Here is a 26,321-nt window from a genome sequence, read left to right as displayed (position 1 = left end):
CCGTGCCGTGCATCACTAAAGATTCAAGGGCTGAGGCAGAGGCCACGAGGCAGAAGCCACTAGGCATAGGTTTAGAGGTTTAAGATCCAAGCTGGTCCCTTAACATAAAGGATGTCCATGGCATCCCATTATTAGTAACCACATGCCACCCCTAAACTAAGCACTTACCAGGAGTCCTTCAGGGCAATGTGGCTTGTGACCTCAAGTGGCTATCCCATGTATCAGGCCACAGCATGTGGCTTTTTCTCTCCCCCACAGAATTCATCGTGGGGCCTCAGAAAACAATTGAGCTTTTACATAGCTCACTTCATTTCCCAGCAGGACTGCATCGCCCTCTCCCACCGAGGCACCCATTGATACAGTTTCTGAAGGCAGCTTTGGAGGCAGGGGTGCTCCTCTAGGAGGTCACGAGGTCACACTCATGTGGTGAGTGATGACAGGCCCAGGTGCCGACTCATTACCAAGGCTGTATTTCCTATGCTACGTTATGTGTTCACTTGTTTCTATTTCTATTCCTTCAGCCCTTCTATGCCCATCCTGCTCTTCCGACCAGCTCCACATAGAATCTGTGACGGTGTTCCTACCTGCGTGGGCCAGTGGAGTTTAATTAAGGCTCAAGTTTAGTGTAAGGCACAAAGCTGCCTGCCATCTAGGAATCTCTGAAGAGAACTGGGACTTAAAGTCATCGAAAATGTATCCTACAGACAGGTCCATTTCATCAACAGTCACCTTCTGCCTGACAGCCAGTCATTAATTACAGGCAAGGTAATTGATGTATCAATGACAGACACAGCCACCTTCCCAGAAAACCAACCTCTCTCAACTCCCCCCAGTGCATTTCTCCCTGGCTCAGTGAAAGCTGAATGCTGCTCGACCCTTTAGGAAACTCAGTCTACTGACTTGTTAAACTATTACTAACACAGGCTTCTCTCTCTGAAAGTCGATGGGATTTAGGAGATTCCCCCAGTTCTCCGAGGCTTGGGGAGGCTGAGCCCAGAGCAACGTAATGCCCTTCATACCAAAGGGCACTGAGTCTGTAGGGGGCCACATGTGCACCTGCCATGCTCCCCCCAAAGTGAGAGCTGCACGTCTGAGGCACCACACAGTTAAGGAATGATTCCTCTTCTACGTGGAGTTCCGGAAGGCAGCACATCATCATCGTACCTTTAACCTTGTGCATTTAGGCATCTGTGTATAGACATTCAGCCATTCTGCTGCCCTTCCCTTGGAAAATTCAGGGAGGAGGGATCTGTGAGGCAGTGGGTTGTAAGAATTTCCTTTGGAGGACTTTGCACAGCCACTCACAAGTGACTATGCAAAAATCTTGGGAGTGTTAGTCAAATTCCCAGAACACACCAGCAGGGCTCCCACCTGACTGCCTTTGCCCTGCTCCCTCCTGTCCCCGTGTTTCTCCCTCAGAGATCAGCACGGCAGGCTCTCCTCTCCTCCAGCCTTCCCTGGCCACGTTATTGGAAGCTGCAACCCCTTCCTCCAACCCGACACTTCCTGTCTCTCATCCCCTTGGTCCCTGTATCCAGCTGACACACCCTACCTGTTCCTTATTCATCATGTTTACATCAGTCTCCTCCATTAGCACGAGTCCCACGTGGGCAGAGACTTTGGTCTGTGCCCCCAGCACCTACAGCAGAGCACCGCACAGACTACTGTTAAATAGCTATTTGCACAATGAATTAATTCTACTATGGGAATTTTGCAATCGATGCTAAGAGGTGCTGAGAGCTGAAGAACAACAATGCAGTCAAAAACCCACCCCAAGCAAGGGACGGCGTGGAAGGACACCTGACTTAGCTCTGGACAGAACTCACACCACCAAAGGCCAAAGCTCTGTGCTAGACCTCCATGTCCCTTTATGGCTGGGTTCTGTGAAAGCTTTTGGGGATGCTTCAGAGAGAAGAGAAAGCAGTATCTCCTAAGTGCTGCCACCACAGGGCCCAATGCACTTGAACTGAAAGGCAGACGTGCAGCGCTCATTCCCCCTGGTATTGAGTGTACCACCTCTTATGTTCTTAATCTTGAAAATGTAGAGTTTGCTCTCATTGCCAGATATTTCATCTTGTAAGAAAAGATGAAATATTATATGTGAACAAGTTTTTTTTAAAAAAAACCGAAGAGAATTTAGAATTGTGAGACATTATCATCATCTACCCATGCCGTAAGCCATCCACGCTCCCCTCTCCTAGGGGTTTGGTCTTGGGGGCTCCTCAGCTTGGTGGCACTTACTGTGGCCAGGAGGGAATCCAAGAAGCTGCCAGAAAAGACAGAGCCTGTGGAAAAGGAAGTGCTGAGATGCAGGCTTGTTCCTGGGAGGCGCCCTTCCATCCTACCAATCTGTTCAATAAAGTGGATGTTGGAAGGATTTTCTGCAAGGCAAAAGAGGCAAACAGGAAAAGGCAGGCAGGCAAGCTTAAGAATATTGCATCTGCCTTAAGAATAGAGGCAGACCAAGGGGTGACCACTAGACCAAAGGGTTTGAGGCTTACTTTGGGGTCAGTATGGGACCTGCCCCTACTATGGTGCATTTTCTCTCTTTCTAAGTTTCTTCTTCATTCCTTAAGGACATGAACCCCTCTTGGGCACCTTCATCATCAAGGGGATATCCTCATACCTCAGACTCAGTTTCTCCATGCAAGTGTCCTGATTGTCACCCTTACATAATTTATCTTTCAAACCAGGACCTTTTGGAAGTAAAAGGGGGCAGTCTCAATAACTGCACTGAGACAAGAGGCACAGATAGGAACATATGATCACCCCCATTATAGTCTTTTTCATAATACTATGCCACAGATGTCTTGGTATTTCTCCTACATCATCTGGTCCTGAATGAGTTAAAACAGTACCTGTCAAAATGTAATGCACGTATGAGTCACCTGTTGCAATAAGATCTTTCTACAGTAAGATTCTGATTCACTGGGTCTAGGGTGGGGCCTGAGATTCTACCTGTCCCACAAGCTTACAAAGGCTGCTGATGCTGCTGGTTCATGGATTACACTTTGAGTAGCAAGGGCTCAGAAATCATCCTAATTCAGGCCAGTGTAGCAGTGGCCATATTACCCATTCGCATATCTACACTGGCCCAGGGCTGCAACTCAGGACCCAGTAAGCAGCCTCTGAAGTGAACGGAACTGGTCCTTGTTGGAGTGCCTGCCAAGGCACTAACTGCCTTTGTTCTAAGACTATTACTTCAAACATGTTTGCACAGAGGTGATGTCTCCCACCAGAGCAAGGGGAAGCCATGATCACTGCCCATTATGAGAGATTCTATTTCCTCTCTTATAAAGCAATCCACGGTGGGTACAGGTATCTCTTGGCCCCTTTCGTGTCAGTGGTGGGAGCAAGGGCTTGGGCAATAAGCACAAAAGTGATGACACTCTGGCTACTGCTGTCACTGTGAATAATAAACTCTTCTTTGTCTCTGACCCAGAGGCTTTGTGTCTTCTGTCAGCCTCCATGAAACCGTGACAGGTTAGTCTGCAAGTAGCTTAAGTTCTTAGACCTTCACAGCTTTTGCCAGTCATATGCAGATCGAAACAAGTCTCCTGGACATACACCTCAAAATACATTCCTAACTAAGACTGGATTTTCCCCTAATTCTTTAAATGATTCCTTAGTAAGGTTGGGTGAACTGATACACTGCTAGCACTAGAGAATCATTTTCTCCCAAGAACTATATATTTTTTAAAAAGAGGAGCAAGGTCTGAGTAATACCAACCCACATTTCCTTTGCACACACGATTTCCTCTTCTTGCATTGCTGTGTCGTCCCAACCCAGGGGCCTCAGCTTTCCCAGGCATTTTCCTGCAGGTCACTGTACGTTCTGTACCCCAGTGCTGGCAGTCAGATCTGCAGCCCTCATGTCCCTGTGACCCCGTCCAGTCAGCCAAAGAACAAAAAACAGTGAGCTGGCAGGTGATTTGTCAGGCTAACCTGACGAGGGCCACCTGGTGCCAGGAAGTCTTCGGTTGCACGAAGCTGTAAGTCCCTCGAGAGTGACCAGATGTACTGGGCCAGCCAGCACCTGACTGCTTCCCTCCCAGCCACTCTAACTTACATGACAGTCTTCTAGTCAGTGTCCTTAGTGTAGCTACACCTCAGGGCTAGAGACGGTTCAAAAGGGTAAAAAAATAAAATTAAACTATAAATAAAAACTGCAGCTGATAGCTTAAAGGTGGTTACAAACAGGCTGACTGCTACCAGTCAGGATCAAGAGAGCTGAGAACTTCAAAGCTCAGTCTGAAGAGCTGCTGCTCCAGACCCATTGCGAATAGGCTATTTCCTGTCTGGGGCACTGTCACTCCCAGGTCACGTGGTAGTGGTGTCACCTATTGGTTCCTCAGTAGGTCCCCCTGCTTCCTTTGTGGGACTAAGAGGTCTGTTCATCTTGTTTGGTATAAGTGACATTCTACCGGTCCGACAAGCTTACAAATGCTGCTGATGCTGCTGGCTCATTGATTACACTTTGAGTAGTAAGGGCTCAGAAATCATCCTAATTCAGGCCACTCAGCTCAGCTCAGATACTCAAAGTCACAAAATGCCCATTGAAAATATTGCTATACTATAGACTCCGGTCAAATCGTATACCCTGGACCAGCGTTACACACGGTCTTTGAGGTGGTCTAATCTGTGTTAAAGGTACCATTCCCCTCTCTGATATCTTCCCCTTTCTGCATCAGTTATCACCAGTATTGAATCCTCTCGTGCCTCACAATCACCTCCACCTCCCAAAGCACACAGGCACCTTCCCTACCCTGCTTTCTGCTCCCAGAGCTCCTCACATCCAGGAACATTTCATAATGTGCATTTTCCACAAGGTGTTGGTGAAAGGTAACAGCTTATTCTGATATTTCTGCATCTAGTATTTTCATTTTGTAAGACCACCACTCTAGACTGGAATTAAGATGACTGACACAAGGGACACCTGGACACAAAGTTGAAGAACCCTAAGAGTAGGCATCTCCTTCAAGTCTGTACCTTCTTTGTTGCCTCGCTTGCCTTATCCTGGTGCCAGCCCTGGTATCACTACAGGAAAGGAAGATGCCTGACCTAAAGTCCCAGGATGCGTAGTTAATTTGGCATAGGAAGTTCTCTTTTGGCAGTCTTCAAGTCCATGTCCCCTCTCATGGGAGAGTCCCTCTGAATAAGACTGAACCAGCTGCTGGTCTCTCTCTCCTGGTAACTGGAAGAGTAGAGAAGGCAGATGGCATTCCTGCACCCTGACACCCTCTGCCAGATGATGTGGCCAATCGGGTAAAAGCCCAGTGTAACGTCCCATCAAGCACTTAATGCTCTCTGGGTTCCATTCTGTTTCTCCAGGCTTTGGATGGTGGATTTTAAAAAGAAACATGGGGCATCAGTTAGGGATCATACAGATTTCTCCCTTGAGTTTTGTCCTTGAAACAGAACTTACTCAGTTCAGTGAGGATGGGGACTCTTCGGTATTTTGAGCTCCCAGCTCCCTCGAAGCTCTGTAACATCAACTCTGTAGACAGACAACAGAGAACGAAACAGATTGATAAATGCAAACAAAGTGGCTTGCAAATACGATACGGATATAGAAGTACACCTTGTAACTTGGTGCTTTGTCTTTGGAAAGTTCCTCTCATGCCCAAATCCCAAATCCTTTTCTGTATTCAGAGGAATGTGAGCGTCCTCAGCATCCCATTTTGAGACACAGTTTGTGTGTGTGTGTGTGTGTGCACATATGTTTTTTTTTCTAAATGGCACTTCAAATGAATTACAGTAAAAGGTAAAGCTCTCCCAGTACTTGTGTGTTGACATCACAAGCAACATGATTGTTCTGCATGGTGTGGTGGTGCTGGGCAATGGCTCAGGCAGGCAGTGCCTCTAACCACATCCATTTGCTTGTAGAACTTTTAGGAAACGATGAATAAATAGGCGGCACTGTCCCATCCATGCATTTGGAAAAATTGCAACTGGCTTCTGGCTGATAGAGCCACCTGCCTCTCCGACTTCTTATCTGGGTGGAGACATTACTCACACCTTCTTTCTTCTTCGGCAGAACGGGCTGCCTCCCATCTCTGGCTGGCCTGCTCCAGCCCAGAATGCCTTGGGAGTTCCTTAAAGACGGAGATGTGCTGTCATCCAGCACCTCCGCCCTTTGTGTTCAATTTACAGACAGATTTCCCTGCATGGGAGGGGAGGCCCTTCATTTACCTCTGTGAGCCTTGACTCCAAAAGAGAGCCGGCGCACAGCACGGGCCCGAAAGCGCCTTATCAGGTAGTGAACTATGGACTTTCAAAAACAAGCATGACACCAGAGTTTGGTCTCCAAGTTAAACTAAAAAATGTAAAGAAAGAAAAGGGAAGCTGAAGTCCAGTTAAGAAACAAACGCACACACCCACACACCCAGTTATCTCATCCGAAGTTGTGCTTTAAAATTGCTGGTTACCTTTGTAACTTTTCTGAGAATACTATGTAACAGAGCAAAAATTCTGGAAAAGTTAAAATTCTGCTTCTAATTAAAATACCATGCTGCCTTGGAAAGAGGGTGAAGTATTTGGAGAGCCCTCTGTTTCCTGAGCCAGGTAAGTGGTAGGGTGGGAGAGTGAGGTGCAGAATGAATGGAGTGAGCAGGCAGGTAAGATGGCCTGAGACAGACCAAAGGAGGGCTGTGGGAGCTCTGGCCACCGAGACAGCGACAGGAGAAAAGAGTAAACCCAAAGGGAGGTTACTGTCAGACAGCATGCCGTGCACTGCAATATATACCACCTCTTCCATCTCACCAAGAAATACTCAGTGAAGCGGCCAGTTCGTGTTATGCAGAGAAGAGGTGAATATATTTCTGATAGTCACAAAAATTATGAGTCATGCTTCAGGGAGGATTCAGGGCAAAAACTAAAAATGCACAGGAAGAGCCCAACACATGTGGTTTACAGTCAGAGCTGGCCGTGCCCTTCGGAATTTGGGTGAGGAGATGGAAGCCCGGAGGGCTAACTTTGTTCACACGGCTGTTTAGGAGGAAGATTGGACTTTGAGAGAATTATGCTAAGTGGTGTGAGTCAGGTGGAGAAGGACAAAAATCATAGGAATCCACCCATTTGTAGAATACAAAACAGAAGAGTCCCAAAACAACGACAGAAAGAAGCAAATGAACAAACAAAACAAAAACAAACTCACAGATACAGACAGCAGACTGGTGGTCACCGCAGGGGGAGGCGGGTGGGGAGGGCAAATGGGGAAGGGGAGTCAAATGTGTGGTGAGAAATAGAAGCAGATTTTGGCGTTGAGCCTGCCGTAATGCATACAGATACTGAATTATGTGGTACACCTGAAACATGTGTTACAAACCCGTTACCTCAGTAAAAGAAAAAAAAAGGAAGGTGAACATGAACAGCTAGAGCTCAGACACCCTCACTCCCTGGTGAACCGTGGTCGTGATGAACCTGAATACCTTAAGCTGTGGGATTTCCATAATGCTGGAAGCCCTGGGGGAACTAAGATTCTGCTTTATCCTCAGAAGATGCTTCACCTGCTGCATGTCCCTTTCCTGCCTTCTTTCCTTTCTCCCTTCTACAAATTTTAAGAGTATCTGCTCCACACTAGGACTGTGGACGTCTCTGCCCCAACTACATGCCACATGTTGCAAGTACAAAATTACAAAATATTCTCAGACAGTGATGAGTACTGTGATTGAGTCGATGGGATGCCTTTAATTGGGGTTTGAAGAGAGGCCTCTCTGACTTGGAACGGAGTCCTGAGAGGCGAGAAAAAGCCATCCCAGTAAAGAAACGGGATAAGGGACCCAGGGCAGGAAAGAGCCAGTATAAACAGGATGAGGTGGGAGGAAATTCAAACTCCCTACTGGAACTGACATGATCTGATAAACATTTGTAAAAGATCCCTCTGGCTCCTGTGAGCAGGAGAAGCTGTAGGGAAATAAGAATTATACCATGGTCAGGACGAATCTGTGAATCAACATAACTGAGTCACCTTTGAAGAAACTGACTCAGTTTACGTACCTTGTCCAAGATTAAATGGCTTGTAAATGATGGATGGGTTTTCAAACCCCCGATCAGCACCAACTTCAAAGCCCATGCCCTTTTTAGGGCCACTCTGCAGCCCTTTTAAAAGCCCTTTTAAAATACACAAGGTTTGGCTGGCATTTTCAGTGAAATATTTAGTTCAGATCCCCACAAAGGGGCAATCCTCCTTGGGACCCCCACTTTCTGATTCCAGTTCCTCTAGAAAAGGCTTGGATTATCCTGACTTTCGAAGTTAAATGTTCTTATTGGATACACACATGTCCACACCAGCTGAAGAGACGCTTAAGTATCTGCTTCTAACACCAGCTGCAGGAGAGTAACTGAATTTCTGCCTTACTTCCATCCATTCTTGGGGAGCAATGGTTAATTTGAATATGTTCAGATCATAGCCTGGGTACATTTACCAGTGTCAATATTTTTGTTAGCTAATAGTACACAGTATTATACCTGAAATCTTGTAGGCTGGCAGGGTGCTATTACAAAAGAGTGCTTAATTGCAGATTGCAACTGTACATTTAAATTTCAGTAGCATATTAAGTTGTCAGACTTAATTACTGTTATATGTTTAGACTATGCCGCAGATTATTTAGTTCAGTCCCTAGGTTTTCCAACCTGTTCTCCTTGTGATGTGACAGGGCAGCAGTTAGAGCATCACTGAAAACCCTAAAGGTTTCCATGGAGATGTCCAGGGGGTCAGCTTTCTTAGGGTCCTTTGGAGATTCCTCCCTGTGCTGTCCCCATGCCCCCACCATCCGTTGGGGAATCACTGGTGGAATAGCCTGGTGGTACCATGTGGGCTTCATGTGTAAGTTTATCATGGCTGTGAAGATGTAGAAAAGCCCACTGATCCCTGAAAAGACTCATCAGATAAGATTTCTGATCTCAGTACTATTGACATTTTGAGCCAAAAAGTCTTTTATCGTGTAGGGCTGTCCTGTGCATAGTAGGGTGTTTGGCAACTTCTCTAACCTTAACCCACTAGACACCAGTAGCATTCTCCCAAGCTGTGACAAGCAAAATTTCTCCAGACACTGTCAGATGATTGCTGGGGACAAAAGTGCCCCTTATAGAGAGCCACTGTCCTAGAGAAAGGGAAAGGAAGCTGCCCATCAGCTCACCTTACCCTGGTGCTCAGCGGGAGAGGCATTTTCTACCTCAGAGGCAGAATTTCACAGTCCTTTACACTGTTAACTCTTGTAGATGGGCGCTCCCATCTCCACTTCATGTGGTGCAAGAGGGTATTACCATGAAATGGGACGGGGGGGGTTCAGAGAGCCGAACAGGCTTCTCTGCAGACTGGGGATTTCGGTGTACAAACTTCAGGTAGAGTCCTATAATGCTAGAGTAACTGGGGAGGTTTCTGAGTGACGGTCCTTTGCTATTCTGTGCTCAGAAGGTGGCTTTGCTGATGCTATGGCACCAGATAAGCAGACGGGCTGACTTCTGTTAGGTTGCTCAGCAGAGCCCATCTGGACTTACATTTCCCCACCACCCAGGTGGGTATGGCATCCATAAAAAAATGGTGCCAGGCCTACACAATAATTTTTCTCTAAAGTTTCCCTTTTATCTTTGGGGTAGAACCTATACATGCTTCATGATGATTCAAATAGACAAGGGCAAAATTAGGTTTACACGTGTTATGCAAATGAATAATACAGTAATTAGTAAATAATAACACAAGAATAAACTGCTCTGTGCACTCACAACTGTAAACCTACTTGTGCCCACCCGTGTATTTGACATTCCTTTATTTTCTCTTCCTCCTTTCCAGTCCTTTCCTCCTCTCTCCTCTACCTCCTTCTACCAATCCAGCCAGTTCCTCTGTTCAGGGCAACCCTCCAGCCTGTAACAGAGCACATGAGACATCATACAGAATCAATATATTTTTGTTGAGTGAATAACTGGAAGGATGAAAATCACTACATATAAAGGAAACCAGAATTAAAATCATAGGTTTCTATCTTTTTAGTTTATATAGGATGTAAGATTATAAACTAATTATAGGGAGGACAAATCACCCAGACGATTACGTAGGTGGCTTATGATGTTGTCAGTTTATCCAGACTTTTATTGAGTGGGCATTTCCATTTGCATGTTGGTGATACTGCCTTCAGAGTGAATACTGCTTCTCCGCCCAGTTACAGAAGTGATGTGTGCAAACACGATGCACACAGGCACCCACACATACATATACTGACACACACCACACCCTCACCCCTCACTCCTCCCACACCATACTCACATATGCACCACCCACAAATCCTGGGTAAATCTAAGTGACCCTAACTGCTGACCTAAGGATTTAATGTGCAGAACACAACAACATTTTTATGGATCTTCAGATGTTCTCAGCAGAGGTATGGCTCCCACTTCCTTAGTCCGGATTTTCAGTGTACTTTGACATACATGATATGCTTTGCTTCTAGTTCTGCTTTGCAAAACACCCTAAAACCCTGGGTGCTGAGTGGTGTTTGATTGCTTAGTGAGGGTATGTCACATAGCTGGCTTAGTTCACATACTGAAGATTAGACTAGATTACTTGTTTATCCCCTTGTCCCAAGAACATCATATTTTTCCACCTAGCAACAGTGCTTAGGGGTCAGAGAGAGTTCTTTCGGTTTCCCAGTTTGACTCATGACCATTTTAATCCACATCCATAATCATGAAAGCCTTGCAAAGCCTTCAACATCTGACCTCCCAAGCTCCATGCAAAGTAGAATAGCTGTAGTCAGCGGCTATGTGGCCAGAGGACTGAGCACCTGATCTTGACCCAGAGAATCCACATCCCCAAGGGAAATGCTGGATCCAGGGAACTCCAATCATGATTTACTGGAATGGAAAATCTGCTTCAGATACAGAAAATTCTTCAGTAAGAGTGCTTTCATATTAGGTTTGGTGGCCAGCAGTCAGTTTTTAGAAATAGACTAATATGTAAGTCTTTTCCTATGTAGGGAGTGGAGAAGAGAAACCAGTTTTGTAGTGGGAATTTATGTCAAGCACATTTTGGGCACAGGAGATGTGTAAAAACTGCTCACGAGTCCCGCTCACTGGCTCGTTTGCTTCAATTCAGTAAATACGGTAAGCGTTGAATGAGTGACCCATAACTGTGCAAGGCACTGAGAGGATACACAGGAGGAAAAGGCATGATCCCCATCCTGGAGATATCTCCGCTTCTCACTCCCTCTCCAATCTGAGGTTGAGTTATGACATTTTTCGTCTATGGAAGTTGGAAGAGACTTTAGAGATAATATTGTAAAATTCATATATTGAAAGCATCTTGAAGAATAAGAGAGAATTATACTTCATTCTCTCAACCATGAAACTAAGAATAATAACTTGAACATTTACAAGATCTAATGAGAATTTCATTGATAATAATACCTGCTATTAATTATAATAATATTCCAAGTGCTATCTTCACTGATATTTGATTAGTAACAACATTAGCGCTTGCAATTCTAATGGGAACAACTGTTACATGCATTCTGCTTAGAAGATGGAAATCATTTTTCAGTTGACTTTCTAGGATTCCCAAGGACTAAACTGTCCACTACTCCTCCCCATGATTCAAGTATTTGAGAGAGGAGTTAAATCTCTTTCCTCGGTCCATTCTCCTTAGCCTCTTCCTGTCAGGCTGTTGTTCTTACCTGGCTCCGAGGGCGTCGGGGCACAGCAGCTTATCCGCAGGGACCCTACGTTGAGGGTGGCCATGATGGTCTCTGTGTCTACCAGAGTCTGGCTGCCCGACGATGTGGATGGGGAGGATAAGACCGCGCACATGGCACACTCCTCTATGTTGACTGCGTGGAGGTCTCCAGCAAAGAGTGCAGATCCCTAATGGAGAAAGCCAGGTAGAGGAGAGACTTCTCAGATGGGCAGAGTTTACGTCATGGCTCATGGTGGTGGGTCTTTGTGGGTGATAACTATTTTTGAGCCAAACCAGCCTTCACTCACTTGGTTTTAAGATTTTGTTATTTGATCTCTGACACATTTAGCCTTATCAATCAATCAATCAATCAATCATTAATACCTTAGTGTGGCTACATTTCACAGACCCTTTCCCAAGAACAAATCTGGATAAGACAAAGGAGGTTAGAGAGTGGGAAGCCTAAATCCATTTAAATAACTGAAGTGGGAGAAGAGAAATGAGGGAGGGAAACGGTGGTGAGGGAAACAAAAATCAGAGAAAGAGAAGTTATGGTTCTAAAGGTAAATTTTGTATCCTCACAGTTTCACTTCTAGCCGATCCCTCTTGTACTCTCCAGATTAACTGGCGAAGTGGTGGTTGATTCCTTCCGTTGGTAGAAAAATAGGGAAAGCTGACCCTGCCTTCAGGTATCTTAGATTCGAATACTGGTAATTTCTTTTTTTAATATATTGGATTGATGATTCATGGACATGAACTATAGGGGGGAATGTGGGAGGGAGGGGATGTGTAGGATGGAGTGGAGTGAAGGAGGTGAAATGGGACAACTGTAATAGCATAATCAATAAATATATTAAAAATTATATTTGATTGATTATGCTAATACAGTTGTCCTGATTTTTCCCCCTTCGTCCCCCTCCACCTAGACCTCACCACTCCCTCAAGCAATCCTTCCACCATTGTTCCTGTCCACAAGTCATTGCATAGAAGTTCTTTGGCTACTCTATTTCCTATACTGTACTTTACATCCCCATGGCTATTCTGTAACTACTTGTTTGTACTTCTTATTATTTTTTAAGATTTTATTTATTTATTTTTGGAGAGAGGGGAAGGGATGGAGGAAGAGAGGGAGAGAAAATGGATGTGCAAGAGATACATCAATTAGCTGCCTCTCGCACGCTCCTAACTGGGAACCTGGCCTGCAACCCAAGCATATGCCCTGACTGGGAATCTGACCAGCGACCTGTTGGTTCTCAGGCCACACTCAATCCACTGAACACCACCATCCAGGGCCTGTTTGTACTTCTTAATCCCATCACCTCTTCACCTATTCACCCACACCCTCTCTCATCTGGCAACCATCAAAACGTTCTCCATATCCATGACTCTGTCTCTGTTCTTCTTGTTTGCTGAGTTTATTTTTTAGATCCAATTGTTGATAGATATGTACTTTTGCCACTTTATTGTTCATAGTTTTGATCTTCTTTTTCTTAAATCTCTTTAACATTTCATATAATAATGATTTGGTGATGATGAACTCCTTTAGTTTTTTCCTTGTCTGGGAAGTTCTTCAACTGCCCTTTGATTCTAAGTGACAGTTTTGCTGGGTAGAGCAATCTTGGCTGTAGTTCTCTGCATTTCATGACTTTGGATATGTCTTGCCAATCCCTTCTAGCCTGTGAATTTTCTTTTGAGAAATCAGATGATAGCCTTATGGGAACTATCCTGTAGATAACTAACTTCTTTTCTCCTATTGTTTTAACATTCTCTCTTTATTTTTAACCTTTGGTATTTTAATTATGATATGTCTTGGAGTGGGCCTCCTTTTATCCATCATAATTGGGACTTTCTGTGATTCCTGGATTTGCATGTCTATTTCCTTCACCAAATCTGGGAAGTTTTCTTCATTATTTTTTCAAACAGATTTCCAATTTCTTGCTCTTCCTATTCTCCTTCTGACACCCCTACGATGCCAATGTTGGACCTCTCGAAGTTGTCCCAGAGGTTGCTTATACTATCCTCAATTTTTGGATTCTTTTTCTTTTTGTTGTTCTGTGTGGTTGTTTTTTGCTACCTTATGTTTCAAATTCTTGATTTGATTCTCGCATCATCCATTCTACTGTTATTTCCCTGTGAATTGTTCTTTATTATAATTAGTGTATCCCTCATTTCTGACTGTATCTTTTTTATGCTGCTGAGGTCCTCATTAAGTTTCTTGAGCATCCTTATAATGAGTGTTTTGAACTCTGCATCTCATAGATTGCTTATCTCCATTTTGTTTGGCTGTTTTTCTGGAGTTTTAACCTGTTTTTTCACTTGGGCCATTATTCTTTGTCTCTTCATTTTGACAGCCTCCCTGTGTTTGTTTTTATGTATTAGTCAGAGCTGCTTTGATTCCATGTCTTGGTAGTGAGGCCTAATTTCGTAGGTGTCCCGTACGGCCCAGTGGCACAGCCTCCCTTATCACCCAAGTTGGGTACTGGAGGTGCACCCTTTGTGTGGGCTGAGTACACCCTCCTCTTGTAGTTGAACCTTGGTTGCTGTTGGCAGATCAATGGGAGGGATTTATCAGGGCCAGTCAGCTGCAAGGGTTGGCTATCACCAGTGACCTCCAACCTCCATCCTTTGTGGAGGATCACCTATGTAGGGGCAGGGTGGTGGTGCTCCAATATGTTCTGTAGCTGTCCACTGGGCATGCTGGCATTGAGGTTTCCTAGGTGGTGAAGGCCAAGGCCAGCCCCCACCTGTGTTTTGCCAGGGGCCACCTTGACTAAGTTATAAAGCCATCTGAGATGGCTGCTACTTGTGATGGGCTTGGAGATTCCCAGGTGAAGCTATAAATCTAGGCTGGCTGCTGCTAGTGCCAGGCCTGGGGCTCACTGAAGCCAGCTGTTGCTTGCTTGAGAGGGTTTAGGAACTTGTGAAGCATGAGAAAAGACCAGCCATTCATATGGAAAAACAGCATGGGTGGGCCCATATGTTGGGTGGGGCAGTGTCTCTGGGGATCTCCAAGGCAGCTCAAACAGTGTTAGCCAGGTTGATGGAGTCTCAGATATGGCACCAGCTTGCTGACTCTGTGTGGGAAGGGTCTAGAAAAAGTACAATGGCTTCTGCTTGACTTCATGCCAGACACTTCAGTTTCCACCAGTATGCTACTGGTGCCTTTCAGGCTGCCATCCTGCTGCTGGAGCGAGTTCGAGTAGGTGAGTCTGTGTGGGGGTTCTTTAAGAGGAACTGCTTGGAGCTCCAGAAGTTTCTTCCATCAACTCAATCCCTGCTGGTTTATGCAGCCAGAAGTTGTGGGGATTTATCTTTCTGACACTGGAACCCTGGGCTGGGGGACCTGATGTGGGGTTGGGACTCCTCACTCTTGAGATATCCCTCCTGAATTTTTATCCACCATATACAGGTATGGGACCAGCCTGTTCTGTGTCTGTGCCCCTCCTACCAGTCTGGATGGAGGTGTTTTCTTTAATTCCATAGTTGTCAGACTTTCATGCAACTCGACTTCTGACAGTTCTGAGTGCTGGCTGTTCTATATTTTAGTTGTAATTTGGATGTGACTGTGCAAAGAAGTGAGTTGTGTCTGCCTTCACTGCCATCTTGACTGGAAGCTAGGTAATTTCTCACATTAGCTGCGTCAGGAGAATTCTGGGCTTCTTTTCTTTCTTTCTTTGAACTAAAGTAAGGGAGTGGTGAGGAGGAACTTACAGTAGCTTTTTACAAAAGCAAATGAAATTCTTGAGAGAATATTTGAAGTTTGAAAAATATTCTTTACATATTACCGGCATTCTTTCATAAAAAGTCAATGCTTTGGTGCATTTCACACTACACATAATGTTTTGTTTTGTTTTTTAAATTTCAGAGTAATGGTGGCAATAACGGGATACAGACCTATGAGGGATCAGAGCAAATACAATTACAACCCTAATGCCACATATGCATAATGGACCCACTTCTCAGAAATATAAACTCAGTTCCTCCTTCTCAGACATCCATCAAGGACCATATGGCATCACGTGCTCCAGAAAAGATGTATCTCCAGGAAATATGAGAAAGTCAGAGCATAAAGGCTGGCCGGTGTCAGCTGAGGTTTGGACATTCAGTCAGAATCCGATTCAGAAATGCAGAGAAACACTCATTGATGTGAAGACCGTGAAGCATGGTTATAAAGATCAAACACAGCGGCTCCTGAGCATACTGTCTGGATGTAAGTCCCTGCTATTTACCTGCTGTGTTAACTTGGACAGGCTACTTACTTTCTCCATGCCTAAAGTTCAACATCTTTAAAATCGACCTCACAGGGGTATTTTGAAGGTTAAATGAAATAGTATATGTAAAAATGCATAGAGCAGCTTCTGGTACCACTATATAACTGCAAGCTAATAGGAGCAGTAATGTTAGTATGGTTTGTGTTATTATTATCATTATAAATACTTACTATCCCTTATGTCATACTTACAGGCAGAATGTATATCTGGGGAAAATTCCGGAGAAAGCGCCATTCTCTCTGCAGATAATCCAGAGACCCGATGAACACGATGTCCTTCAGCTCCTGCTGGGTGTAGTTGCTAGCTCTCAGGGGCATTACAAAATTCCGAAGCCCCATCAGGGTGGAGTGGGCGTCTCCAAAGATACACGCTACAATGTGGTTCCGAAACTCATGTTTTGACTTGTCAGTCCGTCTCTAGGCATAAGTATGCCAGAATCTGGTCATTTTCAGAAACAAGGTAAGAGCCCCTCAGAGAGGGCTCCTTCCTCTCACCCCAGCTCTCCTAGGCCCACCCACAGGGGCACGTCCATAAAGATAACAGGGCTCTGGAAACTGCTTGTAAAAATGGACTTATTCAGAGTAGGGCAATTATACTCCTGACCTTTTTGTGGAGTTCCTTCTTATTTCACTTTTTAAGTTTTCTATTAGCCTGGAGTGCATCAATTAAAACTTAAATCAGCATCATTCCGCAGTTCAGTGCGAAATCAATGAACCAAATGGGGAAAATATCCCTCAGTTTCATCGTATGTGTTTAGCCTTGTATGTGCTATAGTGAGACTCAACGACAAACTAAAACATTCCGATTCCATCGCTACCTTTATGCCTTCCGTGAGCCCTGAGAATTGCATCAAGCTGCAAACAGGTTACAGTTTTCAGCGGATTTTCGTATGTATGAAAAAACATATTAGTTTGAGCCATATAAAATTACATTTTGATGGGTCCAAAATGGTTGAATATTGGCAAGTTCACACGGTCCAAACTAATACTTATATTTAATAACTATTTGTCTTAGTTTAGAATGAGACACAATTGCTGATGTGGTGAGTTGCCGCTACCCTAATAGTCTCATAGTTGATGGGATGGCTCTGACGGTTCTGTGCTTCTCATCAGATGATCGCTCATGCTTTTACAAGAACTGAGCTGATTCCATAGACTTCCCACAGTTGAAAAAATCATTCTTCATGGAAAGTGCACCAAAGAAATTAAAAATTCCATTTGATCCCAAATATTTGAATATGTCTCATACTATTATCAGCATTGTCAACTGTTAACATCTCCCTTATAGCTCTAATTTGAAACAAAATAATACACATGATAAAGGTTTAGAATAGGTTTTCCCCACATTCATAGAGACTCTTTGAAATGATAAATGTAACTTTTTAAAAAAGTAAAAGTATTCCTGAAGGAAACTTATTTCAAATCTTTGTATGACTTCTTTAAAGAAATGAGCCACTGTTCCCTCTCTGGAGCTGGGATGGAGCTGAGCAAGTCCTGAACCTGGCTTTGTATTCTGGTTTTGCTATTAGTTGGATGAGTAAGGACAAAGTGGTTAAACTCCCTGACTTTAAGTTTAAACGGGTTAAAAATACATAGAAGTTACTTCTGTTGTGGAAACTAAACAATATATTGAAAATACAGTGTTCAAATCATTAACTATTAATCAAATCAGATTCTTAAAGAATTCCTAGATTTTCAGAGGAGAACCCCTGGAAGATGGGAGGCAACAAATTAAAAGTATTTAAAAGCACGCCATGTATTTTGTGTGTTTTTCATTCCCGAGCACATGAAGACTCAGAATGTTTCAAAGAGGTAGATCCATTCTCCCTCGTGCCAGTCCTCAGCTGGGCGAAACGGCAAGCTTCTGTGAAAAGGGGCTGAGGAAATCTAACAGGATAAATAGTTACATCTGACATCTCAACGATTCTAGTGTGTCAGATTAGCATATACTGGGAAATACTCCCCAAAGGGAATCGCCCTGAGAGGGGAAATAAAGCTACTTGTCTGGAAAGCCTTCCTAGAGAGTGATATGAATCTTAACCAAATCCACTGAATAATCATCTCTAGCTAATCCAATTATTTTTAACTTGAATAATGAAGCCTCTAACAGTATTTAATACAATGTGCCTAAAGTCCAACAGTTGCTCTTCTAAGGAAAACTAAACAATTAGAAAAGTGATACACGGCACAGTGCATTAATGGGCACAACTAGAGAGGCAATTTTTCCACGAATCTGTGGCACAAAGCTATCTCCCAACTGAGAAAGATGGCGGCTTTAAGGGGAAGGGAAGGTTGCACTATTTGTTCAAAGTAACTTAAAGCAACCACTTCTACTTGACCCTCTGTAAACTAAACCTATTTCAAATACAATCTGGACATTTTTCCTCTAGGGTCTCAAGTTCCAAAACTCTTACAATTTCTTAAACTAGAAGCCTTTCTATACTTATCAAAAGACTCAGCTGGTGTTCTGACCTACATCCCACATCATGTGCCATAAGGAGGGTACCTGCCATAGAAGCCTGTCTATGAACTAATAAAACATCGTCTATTTCCGTTTCTTGGTCTCCTGGACGCTCTCATCTGCGGTCATCTTCCTGACATTTCTAAAGATTTCCGTCCCACTGAAAACATGTTTGGCTGCCTGCTCAGTGGAGGTTTATTTTGCTGAGTTTAGAATAAGCTATGATTGCTAAATTGGTGAGTTTTAGTGACCCTAATAGTCTAGTTGACGGGACAGCTCTGACGGTTTTGTGCTTCTCATCAATGACCAATCATGCTTTCACAAAAACTGAAATGTATTCTGTCAGGACACGGGCACACGGATTTTGTGTGTGTGTGACAAAAAAGCGAACTAAAATAATTTCGGAAAGCACGAAAAAATATGTAAGTGTTAATTAGTCATAGATGAAAAAATTATATAGGGCTCATACAATAGGCAAGCAATCACTTTTGTTAGTTAAATTTACCAACTACTGCTTGCAAGGCAAGCTGCAGAGATCATATTTGAGTTCCTCACTCTGGAAAATGAGAATCGACGGGGATCCAGAAAGCAGGCTTCAGAGCTTGGATTAAGATATAAGGCTTTTAACATCTTAGTCGCTGGCATTTCATTGAGCTGAGTTTATTATCTTGAGAGGACAGAGACAGGGACAGGATTCTAATATCTACGAGGATCCATCCAAGTCGTAGGGGGAAACCATCTAGGAGACACATTCTTGACTAATGTGTTAAGTATAAATATAGTCAGCTTTAAGAAAAACTGCAATAGAAAATTCAAACTTTAAAACCAGTAGACTAAGAAAATGTTAATTATTGATACTTTTTTAAAAAGGAAAGACTGCAGAGTTCTTGTAAATAGTAGGTTTCCCTGGTGTATTTAAATTAGATTTACTAGCAAAACAGCAAAGTTTCAGGAGAACATTATTCTGAATAACTGACTCAGCTAAACTGTTAAAGGAGGGAAGAAGTAGTTGAAGCATCTGATCTAATTGTTTTAAATCCCAGTATTTTTATCCACATAGTCTTTGCCAAAGGCCACATCTGTTACCCTGTAAACCCATTCATCTGGCTGGTTAGATGTGTGTTTTTCCTTCAAAATTCATAGTTTACAAAGAGAAATGGCAGGTACTTATGACTACGAGGAGCTTAATTTTATGTGAGATTCGGGGCAAGATCACCTACCAGAACGACCTTTTCCAAATGGGTTGCTTTGCACCAGTGAAACATGCCACTGCTGTCAAGACAGTCAGAATCGTCGTAGAGGAAAGTCCTAAACAGGAGGAACGGAGAGTTAGCCTGAGGACGTCTGGGGCTCTGGTGCAACAAAGCCAGGGCGTGAAATTCGGGAAAGCCTTGAGCTCCAAGTGAAGACTAACTCAAGGAGAGTGACCTCAGGCCTCTGAGACTCCAGACCAAAGGTCTGTGTCTGAAGGACACCAGGAGCTGAATGTCCGGACTCCATCACAGCTGAAGATACGCTAAATCTGGGCAAAAGCCACAAGGATTGTGTGTGTGCACAGGCCTGTGCGTTTGTTTAACGGACACACCGGTCCTTTTACCTTTGATAATATGTGCTTTGAAGGAAGTTATTCCTCCTCCTGGTTTTGCGACCACCATGATGACATTATTGTTTGGGGGAAATCGTGAGAGCTGCTTTGTGTCCCTGAATACGACGTTTCAAAGGCCGTGAGATGAGTCACGGGTAGCATCTCTCCTTAGCCTGTTTCCCTCCCCTCTCCTCTCAGTGTGTTTCCTATGGGTCTGTCGAAGCGTCCGTACTGATTAAATGCATTTTGCATTATTTAAAGCTTCCATAACTGACCTGCATCTGACTAGACTCTGCTTTCATCTTGATCTAAATCCTGGCAAAGCCCTCCACGTGATCACGCCACACTGCAGCTAGGCACGGCTGTTCATCATGCAATATATTCAGTCACCAAAAAGGGTCCAGACAATCTTTTGAAAAATCTCACACATAACCTCAGGAATGCATATGTGCTTGTTAGCGAATAAAGGCCACTCTTGAAACCACAGAAAGTTTAGGGCTCAGAAGGACCTATTACCCTCCTCAGTCATTAAGACAAGGGAAGAGAAAGAAACTGGAGAATCGAGCCTGGGCTTTAAGTACCTTGGGCCAAAGTGGCACGTGCATTGCTGGCCAGAACTAGTCACATGGCTCCTGCTAACTCTAAGGGGGATGAGGGACATGGGGAGGAATTGAAATATTTGTGAGCACTTCTGTCTCTGCCAGAGGCTTTAAAGAACACCACTTATTTTGTGGATAAGAGTCTAAGAGCTAAGAAATTATAAAGCTGCCATTGAATATAATGCTCAGGCTGAGTTTATTGGGGCTCACAATATCCAAACGATTTTCTTCCTTAACATATGCGCAGTTGGGTGGGGCCACATGATTTGATTTGGCCAATGAAATGTGAGAAGTGATGATTGACATTGTGAAAGCCCCCATGCTGTTCTTTAGGTGCTCTCCTCACCTGCTGGAGAGATGACCAGCCTGAGTACAAGAGTGACTATGTGGAGGAGAATGCCCTGGCCTCCTTGACCTTGACTGCTGTTGGACATGTACCACAAACAAGAAATACACATCTGTTGTGCTAAGCCCCTGAGATTTCATGATTGCTACCGCAAGTCCATCTTATCTTAACACAAACACCTTTTCTAAAAAACGTGTTTTTCGGAACACCAGTAACTGGAGAAGCTCTAAGGAACTGTTTTCTGCAGTCCAATACATTTTGAGAAAAGTATCACCTCTTTGAGACCCACACTGCACGTTAGCATATGAAGGTTCTGAAAAGCCTTGCAAAAAAAATTGTATAAAATTTGTATAATACAGTGTTTCACACACTTATTTCACCACAAAAACTTCCACATTTACTTATGTACTTACTTATTTTTTATTTATTTCTTTATTTATGTGCTTGTTATTTACTTGTTCTAAAATACCTATTACTATCCCTTGAAACCCCTTTTGGGACACACTATACTGTCTCACACTAGGTTCAGCGCTGGTAATCAATGGCTTATGACAGCAATCTCCTGAGAGATTTTACTGTCCATCCTGGGAGCAATGCCACCTATTGCTTTCCGTGCGGAAGGGTTAGGGGTTTTTCCTGTGAATTAATGTAGCTTGTTACTCACCACCTGGCCCAAAATCTCAGGCCCCAACATAATGATACATATTTTTTTCTCTTTTAATCAGGTTCGTTTCTAAATTGCTATCTTAAATAATATGTTTTCAGACAGAAAAACTTGAAATGTCAGACCTACAGTAAGGAGGTAAAGGCTCAGACAGAGAAGCTGGGGTGGGAAGATGGGGCATAGGGAAGGGTGTAGAACAGCAGAGAGGCTAATTGCTGGTGAGATCAGCCAAGGCCTACGTGCAATCCTTATTTTCTGCTCCTTTTAAGACCTATTTATAAACTGAGAGGATTCTAATCATTTCCTTAGCCAGAAGATATTCTAATGTAAGCCTCAAGGTCAGTTTGACCACAATGGGTTACCTTGCTCATTTAAATTAACATGTCTTTTGGTGGTTTAAATATTCCTGATTCATGAGACCCAACCTAGGATCCTAAGAGTCACACAAGCTCTCTGAACGGTGCTGGACAGGGCCATGGTAATGGGTTTAGGCCAAGCTTGTTGAAGGCAACACATCTAGGGGCCAAGTCTGATTTTGAATCATATCAGAATTTGAAGAACTGACTATGTTACTCATTCATAGAACCTTCTTTTCTCTCCAAGTGTAGTTTCCTAGACACTTTCAGGTGTTGCCAAAATGCCCCAAGTTACCTTTAGGGAGGTGGATTTCTGCACACTGTCCTCAAGTCTGCAACAACTGCTGCAACTTTTCTTCTGGTCACTTTTAGATTTTCCCCACTTCTCCTCCATCCCCCATCCCCTCACCCAACCATAATGAATGAAGAGTCTTTAATCCGAAAATTAAATGCCCTTTTGGCAAATGGAAGATAATCTTCTCCCAAGCACATTTTAACTTGACTCAGAATAGCAAATCATTCACCATACACTTCTTTTCTATCATAATAAAAGTATGATCTATGTACACAAGCTGTCACAGACGGCTTTCTTCATTCTTCATTCATCTCTTTTTTCATTCTGATGTTATGGAAAACAGATACGCCTTAGAGGAAACACCTGTTGGAGACCTTTGTAAAAGAAAAGGCTGGAGGAGACCCACTTCATCATAAAGGCATCCATCTGGTGTCCTTGCCAAAGCAAAACCTGATGCAATTTAGTTCACCATCCCTTAACTAAAGCTCCCTCCTGCCATATGTCTTGCAAATGACACGATCCTCGCAGAAATATACCTTCCTAAAGAGACTAATAAATCATCGGTGAGAATGTGCAGCATTAGCAGTCTTAGAACTTGGAAACAGGGATTATAACACAAAGGCTGATGCTCTCGGAGGAAAAGGCACCCACAGGGCACCATTCGGGTCATTCAGGACAGAAGGAAAAGCCATATCCTCACCACAGGTCAAAGTATCTCGGTGAGGGCACTCTCCCTGTGGATAGGCTGGCAAGAAACATGGTGGGGATTATCTGAGAGGGCCCTCCACAGGACATATTTGGGATGAAGGTGAGTTGGTTTACTTGTCACAAGATAGGTTTGTTATTGCAGAAGCAACGAGTGGTGGTACTTTCACCTGGGATCAACCAAGAGGTATTGAACCTTGAAATACCCTCAGAGTCACGTCCCTGACATCCACCTTTGAAAGTCCATAGGTCAAGTGTGCTGGGTGAGACAGCTTTTACAGCCAGCATGCTTGTGGATGTGTAGAGCAGCATGTGAACAAAGCCCCCCGCTGTCTTTGCTGACGACTGCCTTTCTTCAGGCTGCTTTCCAATGCAAAGCCAAGGTCCTGTGAGCGCATGCTCGAACATGTCCCAGATGAGGAAGGCAGGCTCTTTCCTCTATGCTTTGTGGAACTATTCTGAAGAGAACTTTTATTCTGCCATGGCCATAGCAACTTATCCTGTGTGAATTCTACCACTTAAAGGCAAATATGAATGAAGGACAATGTGCCTTTGGTTTCTAATGGTGGCACCTGATGAGCGAGAAAATAAACCATGCAGAAAAGCCTCCATTAGGAAGGTGAGGTAGGTTTCAGCGCTGGGTCATGGTTTCTCCCAATTAGCAGACTTGACTTAGATTATTCTTGAAAATGATCTACCAATGGATGAGATCCTCCACTGTTCACAACACCTATTAGAAGTTCAAAAGGCACTGATGGTTTTTATTTTTCTTTTACAGGCTTCATTTTTGGATGTGTTAGCAAATCCTGGCTTGTGACCATTCCATCGGAAACCTCCTTACAACTCGATAGGCGGCTTGTAAATTCTTAGGAGAGAGTTTTCTGGCCTGGATGCAGAACAATATATTTTTTGCTCAAGACTTGCACTGAATAACAATAACAAGTTTCATAAAGTCTTAGTACAGGGAGGATGGCCAATCCCCTGGCTGAGGGTTGGAGCAAAAAAGGAGGAATGTGTCCGTGTGCCCAGGAGTTTCAGTGCCCTTCTTGGTTCTTCAGAGAACTCCATTGTAACAGTCTCCTGAAGGTGGTGCTCTAGTTCCCACCAAACGTGGAAGAGAAATCCCTAGCCCAAGGATGCCTTTGGGGCTACTTGGGATTGTTTATCTTGCAGGCTACAACTGCCTTCTCTCCAATGACTCCGTATATAGTGACAAACCTCTTTAGTCCACACTTAACCGGAAAATACCCACTTATGTCAGTTCTGACCACCGCCTTTTGTGAACTGAGAAAGAGGAAATCATTAGAGCAAGTTTTGTAATTAGTGCTTCCCACACTGCCCTGAGCATTTTCTCTCTCCCTCCCGCTCCCTCTCTCTAAATCTTATACACATATACCCACACCCTTACACACCTACACCCATGCTACAGTCAAGTTTCAGAATATGAGCCTTTATGGCAACATTTCAACTTTATTTTTCTGGGTTTCACCTGGTTGCCATTTACTCATTATAAGGCATTATTTTTACCCTGGAGGGAAACTTAAGACTTAAAAACAAGGATAATTTTTTGCCGTCCATTCCCCTAGGAACCCATGCATAAGCGAGTGAAAAAGGGCTCCTGGGAGCGCCGAGAGCCTTTCAGGACCAAGCAACCCTAGAGAATCTCAGGAGGCAGACAGCACAACCAGCCGTCCCTGCTAGCAAGGTCTCTGCCATCTCTTCCTTTCCCATTAGAAAGTGAAAGTGTGCACCAGGCGCTGTGCCTTCCCTCCAGCCTGGCCAACTGTCCTTGCTGAGAGGCTCCTGTCCTGGGTAAAATGAGAGAAAGCCTGCCGTGAATTCTCACGGGACGTAACATATGTTGATAGCAGAGTGGCCATCTCTAAAGCACCACACGCTCTCGGTAGCCAAATTGGAAAACCTTAGGAAAGGAGGGGAATGAGACACCGATGTGGGGAAGCTCGGCTGGCTGACTGTGCTGGTTTGCTCAGGCCAGCAGGCTTTCAGTACTAAACCGGTCATTTCACTGCAAGAAAGGGGATACTTTTTTCCTGCGAGTATGAAAAGGTCTTAGGGACGGAGGGAGAAAGGGGAAGGAAGAATAAAACTTGAAACTCTATGCCCAGAAAACTTTTTATGGTGCGCTCAGAAACCCATCCACATCTCTGTATACAGATGAGTTTGGCTGATGTTCTGTGGAAGAAAAAACAGTTGGGTGGCCAGAGCCCTGCATGTTTGAAGACAAGCAGGTCCCAGTGAATTATATCTTCCCCCTCTCCTTCTGGTTCCTGTCTCCTGAACCTTCGCATATGCAAAGTCTTTTAGAAGCCATGGTGGAATTATAAACTTTAATAGTAAAGACTGTCAGTATGATTTTTTAAAAATCTGTAAAAGGTGTTTTAAGATGTCAAAATTCAAGATATCATTGTATTCAGTTTAACATTATATTATTTCAGTCTACATAGGAGAATGTAAACTGTGTTCTAAGGTAAACCAAATCAGCTGTGAAGAGTGTTCTGTTTGCCTTTAAATGCTGCTTTACAGACGGAGTGTATCAAACCCATGGCCTCTGTTTTCCATGTTTACAGTTTAAAATCTTGGCAAAGAAGTTTTTCCACCCTCTGGCTTAAAAGTCAGACCCGGGTCAGAGGGGCCCCAGCCCAGGTGAAGGCAAGAATAGAACGGTGTTTCTAATAGAAAAACCCACATCCGAGCTCACATTTAAGAATCTCTGCTAAGTTTTGCTTTATTTCCGATGAGTATAAACTGACAGCTTTTTCGCAGAGTATATTCTATGAAAACATGCGTGCAGGCATCTCAGAACTTAAATTGTTACCAGACGTAAGGTCGGGAAAGACAAAAAAAAAAAAACTTCCCTCTTCCTCACCCATTTCCCAGACGGACCCTCACTGAAACCCCTTTATATTTTACGGATATTGCATTTGGGATTTCCTACAATGTGAAAACAAATGGGGCATGACCTCAAGCAGTGGGGACCTTGAATAAAGGCTGGAGTTTGTGCCCAAGGCAGAAGAGTTTCGGGCTTAGGCAAGCCTCACATCTAATTGGGGACAATTTCCTCAGCCAGTCTTTACATGCGAGGTTGTATTTTTAGATGCTCTTTTCCATACCACCCAACGCTTTCTAAATGTCATGTGACAGAGTAAACATAGAGGTTGACCTAAATGACAAATTTTTTCCCTCCATAGACGGTTTAGGGTACATTCTTATCTGTTCCATGAACTAGGAACTGAACAATTAAATTAGTTACTCTGATGCTTTTCCCCTGAAACAAAGTACTGAAACAAATGCAAATTTCAAGCAAAAGACTTTCTTCTTTTACCTTTTTGGTGGGATATGGAGGTGGGAAGT

General features: G+C 43.7%; 1 protein-coding gene across 1 annotated transcript in view; it reads right to left on the bottom strand.

The window, feature by feature from the left end:
* KCNU1 (potassium calcium-activated channel subfamily U member 1) overlaps positions 1-26,321 on the bottom strand; it is a 122,535-nt gene that overhangs the window by 9,610 nt on the left and 86,604 nt on the right. The window contains 5 exon segments of the mRNA XM_053916742.1: positions 2,242-2,381; positions 5,426-5,497; positions 11,670-11,856; positions 16,131-16,355; positions 19,620-19,707. Of these exon segments, the coding sequence (XP_053772717.1) occupies positions 2,242-2,381; positions 5,426-5,497; positions 11,670-11,856; positions 16,131-16,355; positions 19,620-19,707 (712 nt within the window).

This window comes from Desmodus rotundus, chromosome 13, assembly GCF_022682495.2.
Source record: "Desmodus rotundus isolate HL8 chromosome 13, HLdesRot8A.1, whole genome shotgun sequence".
Taxonomy (NCBI): domain Eukaryota; kingdom Metazoa; phylum Chordata; class Mammalia; order Chiroptera; family Phyllostomidae; genus Desmodus; species Desmodus rotundus.
Note: the sequence above shows the minus strand (reverse complement) of the source record. Positions and strands in the feature narration are given on the sequence as shown.